We start from the raw sequence: 12992 nt of genomic DNA on the forward strand, positions 1-12992 counted from the left end.
TGCTGCATCCTAACGTTCCTACATGGCAGCACTACAGCAGTAACTGCGAGGGAAGCATCTGTCTGTTGTAGCATTACACAGAGATTCGGGATTCTCCTAAGTGGCAGCCGTTATATCCCTGTACAGCGATATTAGTAGCATATTTTCATCCAGCAACAGTCAATGTCAGATGAACGGTGTTCAACAGGCATCAACTTTTCCAAAAACACCGGACAAATGTCTTTTTACTTGACCTGTTTAATGCAATGCCATTGATCATTTCCGTGTTCAACAACTCTCAAAACACTGATGTGTGTACGCTTAGAAAATGGATATGTTCTCACTCTTTTTTTTCCTCCTTCAAGTGCCATGAGAAATTATTTAAGGAAGTTTTAATGAAATGCATCTGTCACTTATGAAGATAAATAGCCATAGTATGGCTTTCCATTACTGGAAATGGCAGAATTAAATTAGAAAATTACAGTCCTCAGCATCCTCCCTGACTTGTTTTTGCATAATGTGTTAAAAAATATGCCCACATAGGCAGAATGCTGCAGTACCAATGGAGCATGTCATAAAACAAGACCTCTTTTTATGGTTGTTTTGTTAGTTTGCGTTGGGAAGTTTTCTCCTGTTTTCAGTCCCGTTTCTTGTTAAGGAGGCCCAATTAGTAAGCAGAACACAACTAGAGTGTTAAATAGACAAAATCCTCCCTCCCTTCCGAAACCTAAGTTATAGACTTCTCTCTGTATTATTGTACATCTCCCAAGACAGCTGAGAATACCAAGGCAGAGGATATCATCCAGATTTCTTAATTCTTCTAGAGTAGATCCTCTTTTCCATTTCACGGGATAAAAACAGTATTTCTATTGAAATCCTTGGGGCCGCAGTTTGGACAGTAAGTAGAAATACTGTATTCTGAATCTTAAATAAAAGTACGTCTGTTAAAGGAGACATTCAAATTAACAGTGAGATGGTGTGAAACTGGCTTAAGATGGAATGGGTTCCTGTTAGTCCTTCATTAGCAAGATGGTCTTTTTGTCTGCAGAAGCAGATTGTTGGTAATTGGTTTTGTCTTTTTAAGTGAAGAGTTAGAATCTACAGAGTCTGGCTCAGGAAGAGTAAACCAGAATGTGATTTGCAGCCTTTCTGCCTACTCCCTCTCTGTGGAAAGAGGCAGCAATTGAAATGAGCACACAGTGGGAAGTCTCTTGTGTTCCTCACCTGTGCTTTCAGCTGGTAACGCAGGATGCATGCAGTGTACTTGTGTCCTTCAGCTATTGTGTCCACTGTACGCCAGCAGCACAACCTCTGTCACCTTCATCTGGCATTCTTCCATTCATTTTCATGGTGTTTCTCTCTCATTCTCTTTTATGACCTATTTATTTATTTATTTTCATGGGAAATAGTTGCAGAAGGCATTGGAGTGTCTGAACCCTGTTTGCTGACTACATTCGCGGTTCTTTCTAGGCGCGTTCCTAATGAATCCTTATCCATCACTTTCTGAATAAATACTTTAACTACTGTGCTTTTATTCAAAGCTGCTCACCAGCCATAGTGCCCCTTACCAGCTGGCACATAGCTGCTATGCTGCAGTTCATGCTGAGCCCAGCGCTGTCTGTGCATGTCAGGAGTGTTCAGCCAGGAATCCTGCCTAAATGAGGAAGGACTGCCTGAATCACTTGCATCAGATCTTGTGGGTAGGCAAATGCAGAGGCAGAGTTTGATGTGAGCAGAGGATATTTGTGTAACTAATGAACACAGCTGGTTTAAAAAGGAAGGAAGGAATTTCCCTGTCATGTCTTAAACAAAACAAAACAAAACAAAAATTAAAAAGAAATGCTTTTCTTTTCCAAAACGAAATTGATGTAACTTTTGTTGTTCCAGTTATTCAAATCTACTAAATTCCTAAAACAGCCTTGAGACCTCTGTGAGGAGAGAGAGAAAGAACACTGAATGCAGTTTTAGGAATCCCAGGGCCCTTTGAGCCCAGGAGGTGTGGGATATGAAGGAGGGTTTGTTGAGAGATGAGAGCTTTTAAAGCCCCATCAGCTTTTCTTTCATCCTCATCTTAATTGAACTGTTCAGATAACAGCAGCCCTACATGAAGCAAGCACTGGTTGTCCTAGCTTTGACCTTCAGCAGTCTTCCAGGATTATGGATAAGGATGCACATCACTTCAGCTTTTCCCTGACTATACAAAGGAAAAAATGCTCAGATTTGAATATCCAGGGGAATTGGAACAGCATAATTGATAAGCAAGAATAGCACCAAGGTCACAGAGGAACAGCAGAAGTGGTGGTCAGCGAAGTGCCTGGTCTCCAAGCAAGAATCAGTATTTGGTTTTCTACCAAATACTTCTCTATGCCTTATGCCATGTGGAAAAGGCATGTCTGTTTTTCTCTGCTTCATCGGTGTTCCGTCTCATTTAAAATCTCAGCTGAAAATGTATCCCTTCCCCCTTACTTTTGTCTTTCTGCTTTTATTTATCTCTCAGATATGCTACTGGTTTCTGTAAGGCAGTTTAGATGCAGAATTTACATGACAGACAGAACTCAAAGACTTAATCCTTTTACCCTTACTTATGAAGACAAATACCAGTACTGGGCACAGCGGACTGCTGATGTAAGAACAGTTTGCAGGACCAAGCTTCGTTTTGTTCTGGAATACATAAAGGAAAGAGAAATTAATTTATTTAGAGTGTTCCTAATTGTAAATGCTACCATCAGCTCCAAAGCACGTGGAGCTCTGGAAATGCTGTAGCAGAGGATGCTGTGCACTATGGGAATGCTGCCCCAACATGGACTGGGGACACAGGAGCTAAATGGCCCTTTAAATTAGTAGATCAAGAGGACAAATGACTAGTGAGTGAGCTGCAGGAAGCTGCAGTAAATCACATACTAAGAGAAGATTAGCTACTGACATCAACCTAGCAATCAGGGCAAATCAAGGTACGTGGACGATAACATAAGCAAAGCTAACCAGAAGATATTAAGGAATGCCTGTGCACCTACCTCTACTTCTGCTCTTCCCTGTGACCAATCCTTGCTACACTAGAGAAAGCAAAAAAAGGGAGAAAAAAAACAACAAAAATTTGACATTTTTTACCCATTGCTACCCTATTTGAAAGGCTGCTCCAGAATTTCATCCTTCTAATGGTTGGTAACCTTTCCCAGTTTCCAGTCTAACTCGTGACAAATTTATATCCATTTGATCTTGTTCCAGCAGTATTCTTTAAGTTAAATAATCACTACCCCTTCTTGATATTTGCTCCTCAGTGTATTTATGAAGACTCATTATCTCCCCCTCTGTAGTCTCATTTCAATAGAATAAATAAGCCAAGCCTTTTGTTATCATTTTCTGCGAGACAGATCTTCTGTTTCTGAACTCATCCTAGAATCCCCTCTCTACAGCCCTTGCATTTTTAGTTTCTCTTTTTTGAGCAGAGATGACTGGGAATACAGCATCCAAAATGAGTCCTTACTGATACTGTACATGATATATTGCTGCCTCTACTGACAAAGCCTATCCTGATGCACCCTTGAATAACACTAGAATCACACCAACAGCTTTTTGTCACTGGGCAATGGGACAGAAGCACAGCTTTTTCAAACGGACAGCAGATTAATCCTGTATGATTCACTTGGATGTCAAAGGATATATGAAAAGCGGCTGAGGGAGCTGGGATTGTTTGGTCTGGAGAAGAGGAGGGTCAAGGGAGACCTCATTGCACTCTACAACTTCCTGAAGGGAGGTTGTGATGAGGAGGGGTTTGGCCTCTTCACAGAATCACAGAATCACAGAATCGTAGGGGTTGGAAGGGACCTCTAGAGATCATCGAGTCCAACCCCCCTGCCAAAGCAGGCTCCCTACACCACGTCGCACAGGTAGGCGTCCAGGCAGGTCTTGAATATCTCCAGAGAAGGAAACTCCACCACCTCCCTGGGCAGCCTGTTCCAGTGCTCCGTCACCCTCACCGTAAAGAAGTTCTTGCGCACATTCGTGCGGAACTTCCTATGCTGAAGTTTCAGCCCATTGCCCCTAGTCCTGTCCCCACGCACTACTGAAAAGAGACCAGCCTCGCCACTATGGCTCCCACACTTCAGGTATTTATAAACCTGGATCAAGTCCCCTCTCAGCCTTCTTTTCTCAAGGCTAAACAGACCCAGTTCCCTAAGTCTCTCCTCATAGGGGAGATGGTCCAGGCCCTTCACCATCTTTGTGGCCCTCCGCTGGACTCTTTCCAAGAGATCCCTGTCTTTTTTGTACTGGGGAGCCCAGAACTGGACACAGTATTCCAGATGAGGCCTCACCAGGGCAGAGTAGAGGGGGAGGATCACCTCCCTTGACCTGCTGGCTACGCTCTTTTTAATGCACCCCAGAATGCCATTGGCCTTTTTGGCTACAAGGGCACACTGCTGGCTCATGGCCAACCTGTCGTCCACCAGGACGCCCAGGTCCCTCTCAGCAGAGCTCCTCTCCAGCAGGTCTTCCCCCAACCTGTACTGGTGTATGCAATTATTTCTACCGAGATGCAAGACTCTGCACTTGCTTTTGTTAAACCTCATCCGGTTTCTTACTGCCCAGCTCTCCAGCCTGTCCAGGTCTCTCTGAATGGCCGCACAGCCTTCAGGCGTGTCAGCCAATCCTCCCAGCTTCGTGTCATCAGCAAACTTGCTGAGGGTGGCCACTATCCCCTCATCAAGGTCGTTGATGAAGATGTTGAACAAGACTGGACCCAGCACAGACCCCTGGGGGACACCACTAGTCACAGGCCTCCAGCCAGACACCGCACCGCCAACGACAACCCTCTGCACTCTGCCAGTCAGCCAATTCTCGATCCATTTCACCGTCCACTCATCTATCCCGTACTTCCTCAACTTTGTTATAAGGATGTCATGGGGGACCGTATCAAAAGCCTTACTGAAATCAAGGTAGACTACATCTACCGCTCCCCCCCGTCCACCCAGCAAGTGACATCTTCATAAAAGGCCACCAGGTTGGTTGAGCACAACCCATGCTGAGTACTCCTGATAACCTCCTTTTCTCCCAGTTGTCTGGAGATGGCATCCAGCACAAGCTGTTCCATCACCTTCCCTGGGACAGAGGTGAGGCTGACTGGCCTATAATTACCCGGGTCATCCTTCTTGCCCTTTTTGAAGACTGGGGTGACATTGGCCATCCTCCAGTCTTCAGGCACCTCCCCAGTTCTCCAAGACCTCTGAAAAATTACAGAGAGCGGCTTAGCAATAACCTCCGCCAGCTCTCTCAGCACCCGCGGGTGCACCCCATCAGGTCCCATGGATTTATGGACATTAATGTTTCCTAAGCACTCACGGGCCACCTCTTCCCTGACTAAAGGGAAATCTCCCATTCCCCAGATTCTCTCATCAACCACCGGGGGCTGGGATTCCTGGGGGAGAGCCCTTTCACTAAAGACAGAGGCAAAGAAGGCGTTCAGTATTTCCGCCTTCTCAGCATCCCCCGTTACCAGAACACCCCCCTCACTTAGTATGGGGCCCACATTCTCCCTAGCCTTCCTTTTGCCGTTAACGTACTTAAAAAACCCTTTTTTATTATCCTTTATCTCCTTAGCTAGATTCAGCTCCAGGTGGGCTTCAGCCTTCCTGGTCGCATCTCGGCAGTCCCTGACTACATTCTTATATTGCTCCCAAGTGGCCAGACCCTTTTTCCACATATCGTGTACTTTCTTCTTTCTGCGGAGCTTGCACATGAGTTCCTTACTCATCCACGCAGGTCTCCTGGCACCTTTTCCCGACTTCTTAGTTACAGGGACGCACCGATCCTGAGCCTGGAAGAGGAGCCGTTTGAATGCTAGCCAGCTCTCACAGGCCCCCTTGCTGGGCTGCTCCTACCTCGGAAAATCCCTGGATGAGGGAAAAGCCGAGCGAACCCCCTGGACACCCCGCAACAAACTTCTCCCAGGCAACAAACAGGACCTGAGGAAATGGCCACAAGTTGTATCTGAGGAGGTTTAAACTGGACATAAGGAAAAACTTATTCTCGCAGAGAGTGGTCAGGCGCTGGAATGGCTGCCCAGGGAGGTGGGGGAGTCACGGTCCCTGGCAGTGTTCAAGAGGCGTCTGGATGAGGAGATCTGAGATCTGTTTTAGTGGCTTGTGGTAGCAAAAGTAATGGGAAGACAGTTGGACTAGATGGTCCTGTAGGTACTTTCTAACCTTGTGATTCTATGGTTCTATGATATATTAGAAAGATGGAAGTTACACTTTCTTCTATGGCAAATTTGTTCTTTTATGCAAAGCGGTTTCCAAATGAAATATTCTGGAGAAAATTTATGGAGAAGTGGAAATTTCCATTCTCCCTTTACATGAATACAACGCGCTTCTAAATTGGAGGCCTAGCTCCTAAGAGGACCCAGTAAGCAAACACAAAGAGACGAGGCTAATTTGGATTTTGCTCTGATGAAATGTGGGATTTTCTGACGTGTTTTGTTTTAATTAAAAATCACTTTAGAGAAAGATGAAAAACAAAGACTTGCAAATCTGAAGTCAATGGAAATGAAACAGCCTCAGAAGTCCTCATCTCCAGGGGCCTCATCCTGACTTCGGGGGGGGGGCTGAGCTCACTCTGTACCTCTCTACATTTTGGCCCGAAGGAAGCAAACAGTTTTTCTTGCCAAGGGCAATATCTTTATGGGCTCTTTTGTGCCAAGTGCAAAAGGCAACAGCACTTCAATAACTTTTAAAGAGGCAAGTACTGAAGAAAAGCGTATTATGTAGGGAAAGACGATTCCTGTTTGTTTGGATTTGTTTTGAAGATTAAGAAGCAATCAGGAAAGAGCACGCTCAGTGCAATTAAAAACCTGTTTCATAAATAGTTGCTTTTTGTTTTAATGGAGTTTCCTTGATTTCTTGCTTGAATGTCAGTACAAGCATTTAGTAACATCAAGCTGAACAGTTGTTTAGTTCAGGAAACCCCAACACTCTGTGAACATTCTGCTTAGCCAGGTTTTGAAAATAAACTTCTTCAGGCTGGTTGTAATGCAGTTTGTGGCAGATAATGATGATTTACTTTTCAGGCTTAGAATTTTATCACTTCTTTAAGTTGCACATTTGGAGAAAGGAGAACAAATCTCATCCCTTGGTAGGCTGTACAGCAGAGGGTGGCTGCGCTAGGTTAACAGTTATACTAGTTTGAGTTTGGACACTTTTCTGTTTGAATATTGTCCTTGCTGACAAATGCGGGTTTAAGTCCATCAGAATCTGATTATGAAAATATGCTGACCTTCAATTGGTTAGCAACAAGCATTTCTGAGTGAAGGCCAAACTTCTTTGTTTCTCAAAAGAGAATGGTTCATTAAAACATTTACACTTGCACAGTTTTGAAGTAGGAGGACAAACAAAATAGTGTAAAAAAAAACCAACACCATGTTTTATTTGATTGAAAATGATTTGTAGGATGAAATGGATGAGGAGAACAGGGGTGTATTCCATGCTGGAAAACTCTTCTCCTTTGTTTGCCTGTTTGCTTCAGGTCTGAAGATATCAAACTTCTCTTTGATGTTTTGTTTTGGCTAATGCCCTTGATCCCCAGGGCTGCCCAAAAGTCTCAGAAGAACCAGAAGACCCTGCTGGGATCATACTTAACTTGCCCTCAATGAGATGTCAAAGGTTTTAAGGGGAAGGCACAACTTTCTTTTTAGTGGATCTTCCTGCGTTTTTCTGGCATCCACTTCTTTTCATTGTTCTTTGGACCCAGTAAAGCATTCTAGCATCAGAGAGCAATCTGGACAAAGCACTTGCTGCATTCGAAATGATACTAGGTTAATTTGTGGAAGAAAAAACCCTCCATTCTTGCTGATACACTTTTATGCTGCCTCCGTGGATTTAGTGTAACTGAGAGCCGGGCCCACTATTAATCCCACTGTGGATCTCACACAAACCATCTTTGCAAAGTACAGCACAAATCAGTACTTGCATTAGTCTCTCAGCTTTATACCAGGTATGTAAAAATGATCTCAGCTCATTTTCAAGAAAGAGAATTCAGTAAGATTCAATGACTGACCCATTGTTACTTAACAATTCATTTGTGAAGTGGAATTGATTAATTGGAAGCTCTTGTCTTCCTTTCCTGGGGCCAGCATGTTTCAGTCACAGTAGGAATAGACCACCAACAAGCCTCTCCATCAGAAGTCTGTAATCCTTTACTGATGGCTTGCTTGGCAGGCTCTAATGGGTACTCTGGGACATCATCCAAGAAAGACCCACAGAAATTAATTGTCTCCTATCCTTTTCTGAAATATAGGTCAGCCTTTCATGGCTGTGCTAAAGCAAAGACAAACTTAATTGCTTAGAACAGCCAGTAAAACCTGGAAAACATGAAGGTTTTTGGGATCTCCCACTGAAGATCTTCCAAGAAAAAATAACATTCTGACTGGCCTGGAGATGGCTTTAGCTTAAAAGAAAGAAAGGAACAAGGAAAACGGCTGTCTTGGGGTCTGCTCATGAACTCATGGATCTGTGTGGGTTCTCTTTCCTCAGCTTCTTCTCTTCCAGCCTTTCTTCTTATCTGCCTTTCATTTCCCAGAGTATGAAGCCAATTGAAAACAAGAAACAAACAAAAAATAACAAACAAACAAACAAAAAACCCAAAAACCAGAACTGATGGAGAAATGTTAAGTGATGTCAGAGAAAATCTAACACAGGATTCAGGAACTTGACTTCCCCTCCTACATTTCAAATCACCTGATAGCCCCTTTCTGAAATGAATCGGTCACTGTATGGGAACAATGCAGACAGCAACACTGAGGTGCTACTGGTGTGGCTCTGATAAGTTTTGCTCTTTAAGCTACTATGAAACCATTGGTTCTTCTGGGCCCAGTCTGCAGGCTTTGCAGGCAAAGCAAAGCCCCCCTGCTGGGACACAGTATTCTTCTACTAAGTTCTTACAGAGCTGGCTGGCAACAGTCCATAGGTATTATTTAATACTAGCTTTTCCACCCTGGCCAGTCGCTTGTGTGAACATGAATCCACATCTGCTTGGCTTATTTGTAGAGAATTCTGTAGTCAATTTGCTTCTTAAAATACGTTCTTCATCACGTTGGGGAAACAGTACATTATTATTTAACCTTCCCCCACTGAGATATTTAGTCGGTTTCTATCTCCGTGATGCAAGTTCACAATACATGGATCAGAAAACATCAGCAATCATTTCCTGGACAACTTCAGAATTAGCAAGACAAACTGCACTTACTTAAGGCACGTTTCTTAATGCTCTCAAGCTTTCCCACTGGCTTAACATCATCAGCCACTTAACCACTCTATAAGCTTTCAGTATTTTTCCTAACTTGGTGTAACTAAATATTGATCATGACTAAGATAGTAATTGAGTTCATTCATGATAATAGATGGCCCATTGGCTGCATCCATTAAAGACTCTTTAAAATAATGAAAAAAAAAGAAAATAACTTTAATTGCCTGGAGAGACACGGGCTGATGTTGCAGCGGATCGGAACCTATTAATAACATTAAATTCAATCACAAGCCTACCTTGCTTATGCTTGTTATATTAATGATTCACAGGGAATACAAAGCTGACAAAAATGGATATTCTAGACAGAATCCTAGCCTGCTTATGCAGTTATTATAAAACATCCTCTTTCATTAGTAAATACATTTTCATACAGAGCTGCAGAATACGATTGAAAAGAGCTCGTTCTTCAGTGGGTTGTTTTTCCTTCACCATGTGAAAGATCACGAAATTTGGTATTTGTTTTACGCCCCGTCACTTGCCGTATGAACAGAGGGATCACTGAATTACTAGAAGTTAGTTCAAAGGAAGGATGCAAACAGTGTATGAACTTCTAGTGTATGTGTCTGCTTGAAAACTGGAAGCAATTACAAATATATCTGCATATTTGTGTGAAAGATTTCAGGGGCTTTTTAAGCCGTGACCTTCAATATATTAACAAAAAGCTGCTTCAGGCTGATAATAGTGGCTGGCAGTCTTATCTCAGTACCTTGCAAACTTCTGTAAATGGTCACCTTGGAACACAGGTAATGAATTTCGTTTTTGTGAATACCCAAAAAGTTTGCTAAGAAGAGAGCATCGTCAATGTAGGGATGGGAGGATGGTACCTCTGGCATCTCATCAGTCAGCTGTCAGCAAGGGAACAGCTAAGCTTCCTTAGCTTTCTGCCTTGGAGCTCTGTGACCCTGAATGCATTGCTGCTGCTTTATCTATCCCAAAGCATCTGTGAAGCAGTAATAATTCAGGGTGGTGCAACAAGAGAAATGGTGAAACAGATCTCTGGTTTCTTCAACCTGCTGTCTGTACCACATATTATCTGAAGCCAGCTGCTTCATTGAAATTGGCAGGCACGTGAAGGCGACTCTTGAAGACAGTTTCCATCAGTAATATACAGAACTTGGTTGTTCTTTTTTTCTCTGGATTACAATGAAATGAAATATATCTGCTATGAGGTCATTCCACTTTTTCAGTAAAAAAAAACCAAACAACCGCAACAACCCAAACCTTCTGTGCTGGGCAACATGCTTAAAGGTGGCATCAGCAACATCTGGGAGCACAGTTTCACCTTGTAGATGCTGAGCAACAATCTCACTGAAGCTGATGGGGAAGCCGTTAGTTCTTTGCATTTGGAAATTAGGCCCCCAGCCAACATTTTCCCATTTAAAGCTAAGCACTGCAATCACTGCTATCACAAATGTGTTCCAAATGTGCCTGCAGCAGCACTACATTTTTCATATATGAAAGAAAGCCTTTTGCAGTTAAGCGTTATTGTCCCTTTCATCCAACCTGAAAAGTTCAGAGCAAAGTCATATTTGATATGACTTGTCACGCAGGAAGGCAATATCCCCATTGCTCCCTGCTGGAATTCCTGACACTCGGCCCCTTGGAACAGCTGCAGGAGACCTTATAGCCATTCACTGTTGGGCAGTCATTGAGTTTGGGGAAGTATTACTTTAGGAACTTAATGGGAAAAGCACCCCCTGAGTGCTATGGGTTCATCTTCATTAAGCAGCGTGCTGATTCTGCTGTCAGCCCTAAATATCTGCTTACCAGTGGACTGAGAAGCCCACTTCCTAAAGTCTCTCCCGGATGCGCTTACTGTTTGTTATTACTCTTGCAGTGCTTGACTCAGCATTAAATTAACCTCACAGACAAGAAGGTCGATACCTGTGATTATTCTTTTACTTCACAAAATAGGAAAAATCACGGTTCTGTGCTAACACAACAAAAATCATGTAAAACGATCAGATATATTCACCTGTCTGAATTTAAGGTCATTGTACACCTCTCAGAGAAGGTCATTTTCACTCCATTTGCAACAAGATAGAAGGTGACCTGTGATTCTAACACACTGATCCAAAGACCCTCAGTGAACTCGTTCCTCTTCCAAAGAATGAGATTTAGTAGTGCTACTACCCATAATAAATTCAGAAGTCATTTCATAAGCCACTGATGTGCCAAGCCTTAATCCTCGAAAGCAGACCTAGATCATTTTATTCATAGCGACAGTATGGAGAATATGCCTGTGTATTAAGGAGGTAGTCTGGCTGATGCCCTGAAACAGCAAAACCACAAATGCTTGGGTTTTATGTGAAACGTATTCAGGTGTAGCTTGGCTGCAGAGTCTGATGTTCAACTAGTCAAGAGACCACAGACAGGTGATTCAGAACGACCGTGTGTCAGCAGGAACCTTGAAAGTCATATAGCATGACAAGTCATATAGCATGACTCAGAAGGATGCCAGGCATGTGAAGTTCCAGATAGGAAAGAGGAAGGCAGCACATCCCCGTTAAGAAGGGCACTAGGTGAGGGATATGGCTACACAAGGGAGACAGGTTCTGTGTGTCAGAGGAAAAGGCATTACCCAAGAGGATGTCTGAAAACCTCAAAGCTTGAGAACGTATGGCAGCAGTAAGGAAATGGAGTCAGAGAAATGTACACAGCGTTTTATTTTCTCACGTGGATCAACCTCCAGCATAAAAAGAGCTGGTGCTAATAAATCTTTTATAAGCACGTCTGTATGTTTTAGCCATGTGCTTCACTAAAATCCTGAAGAACTGAACTGTAAAACCAGCACACCTGCAAGCAAAGTCTTTTAAACTGTAAACTGGACTTGCACCAGAGCTGCGACTTGGGCAAGCTGAGCTACATGTTGATCCTCCTCTGCAAAGTTCAGAGACAGGGAAGCTGTGCCCAAAACATCACTGGTTCTGCTGTCAATTCAGATAAACACATTTAGGAGATGGCAAGACCCAACTGGGAGCTGCCTAGTGTGTACTTCCTAGTGAGTACTGCCTAGTGAGCACTGCCTAGTGAGTATTGCCTAGTGAGTATTGCCTAGTGAGTATTGCCTAGTGAGTATTGCCTAGTGAGTACTGCCTAGTGAGTACTGCCTAGTGAGTACTGCCTAGTGAGTACTGCCTAGTGAGTACTGCCTAGTGAGTACTGCCTAGTGAGTATTGCCTAGTGAGTATTGCCTAGTGAGTATTGCCTAGTGAGTACTGCCTAGTGAGTACTGACTAGTGAGTATTGCCTAGTGAGTATTGCCTAGTGAGTACTGCCTAGTGAGTACTGCCTAGTGAGTATTGCCTAGCAGCGAGGGCTCTTGCTGATGTGAAACTAAACTACGCCAACTGCTTTACAGTGTTGTAGGGAAACTGTGGTTTCTATCAGTTGGTATAGGAGGAGGCTTAGCATCAGGCATGCTCCGCTGAAATGCTTTTGACTTCATGGTATTGCTCTGTTGAATTCATGTAGTCAATTGAGCTCTCTTGGAGAAACTGCTTTCCAGAGTCCAGCGGGGTCTTTCAGTATCTGTGAAACAGGAGTGTTGCAGTAGCTTGACTGCTGTTCAACCATCACTTTTGATGCCATAAAATAAGCTTTTTCACTCTTGTAAACGCAATTCACTTGAGGGAACTGAAGCAAGGCAGGTTCATATTTGTGTGTGTATATTGCTCATCCATGTGATCAGGGAAGAAATCCCATTTGATTGCTGATGT

General features: G+C 43.4%; 2 protein-coding genes across 2 annotated transcripts in view; both read left to right on the forward strand.

Annotated features, from left to right (window-relative positions):
• Positions 1-12992, forward strand: part of LOC140249944 (uncharacterized) — a 63248-nt gene that overhangs the window by 44858 nt on the left and 5398 nt on the right. Inside the window, exons 2-3 of the mRNA XM_072332220.1 lie at positions 5033-5087; positions 5169-5225. Coding sequence (XP_072188321.1) covers positions 5033-5087; positions 5169-5225 — 112 coding nt within the window. The remainder of the gene's footprint in view (positions 1-5032; positions 5088-5168; positions 5226-12992) is intronic.
• Positions 1-12992, forward strand: part of ALK (ALK receptor tyrosine kinase) — a 306001-nt gene that overhangs the window by 7242 nt on the left and 285767 nt on the right. The gene's annotated exons all lie outside the window — the stretch shown is intronic.

This window comes from Excalfactoria chinensis, chromosome 3 (genome assembly GCF_039878825.1).
Source record: "Excalfactoria chinensis isolate bCotChi1 chromosome 3, bCotChi1.hap2, whole genome shotgun sequence".
In the NCBI taxonomy this organism is placed as follows: domain Eukaryota; kingdom Metazoa; phylum Chordata; class Aves; order Galliformes; family Phasianidae; genus Excalfactoria; species Excalfactoria chinensis.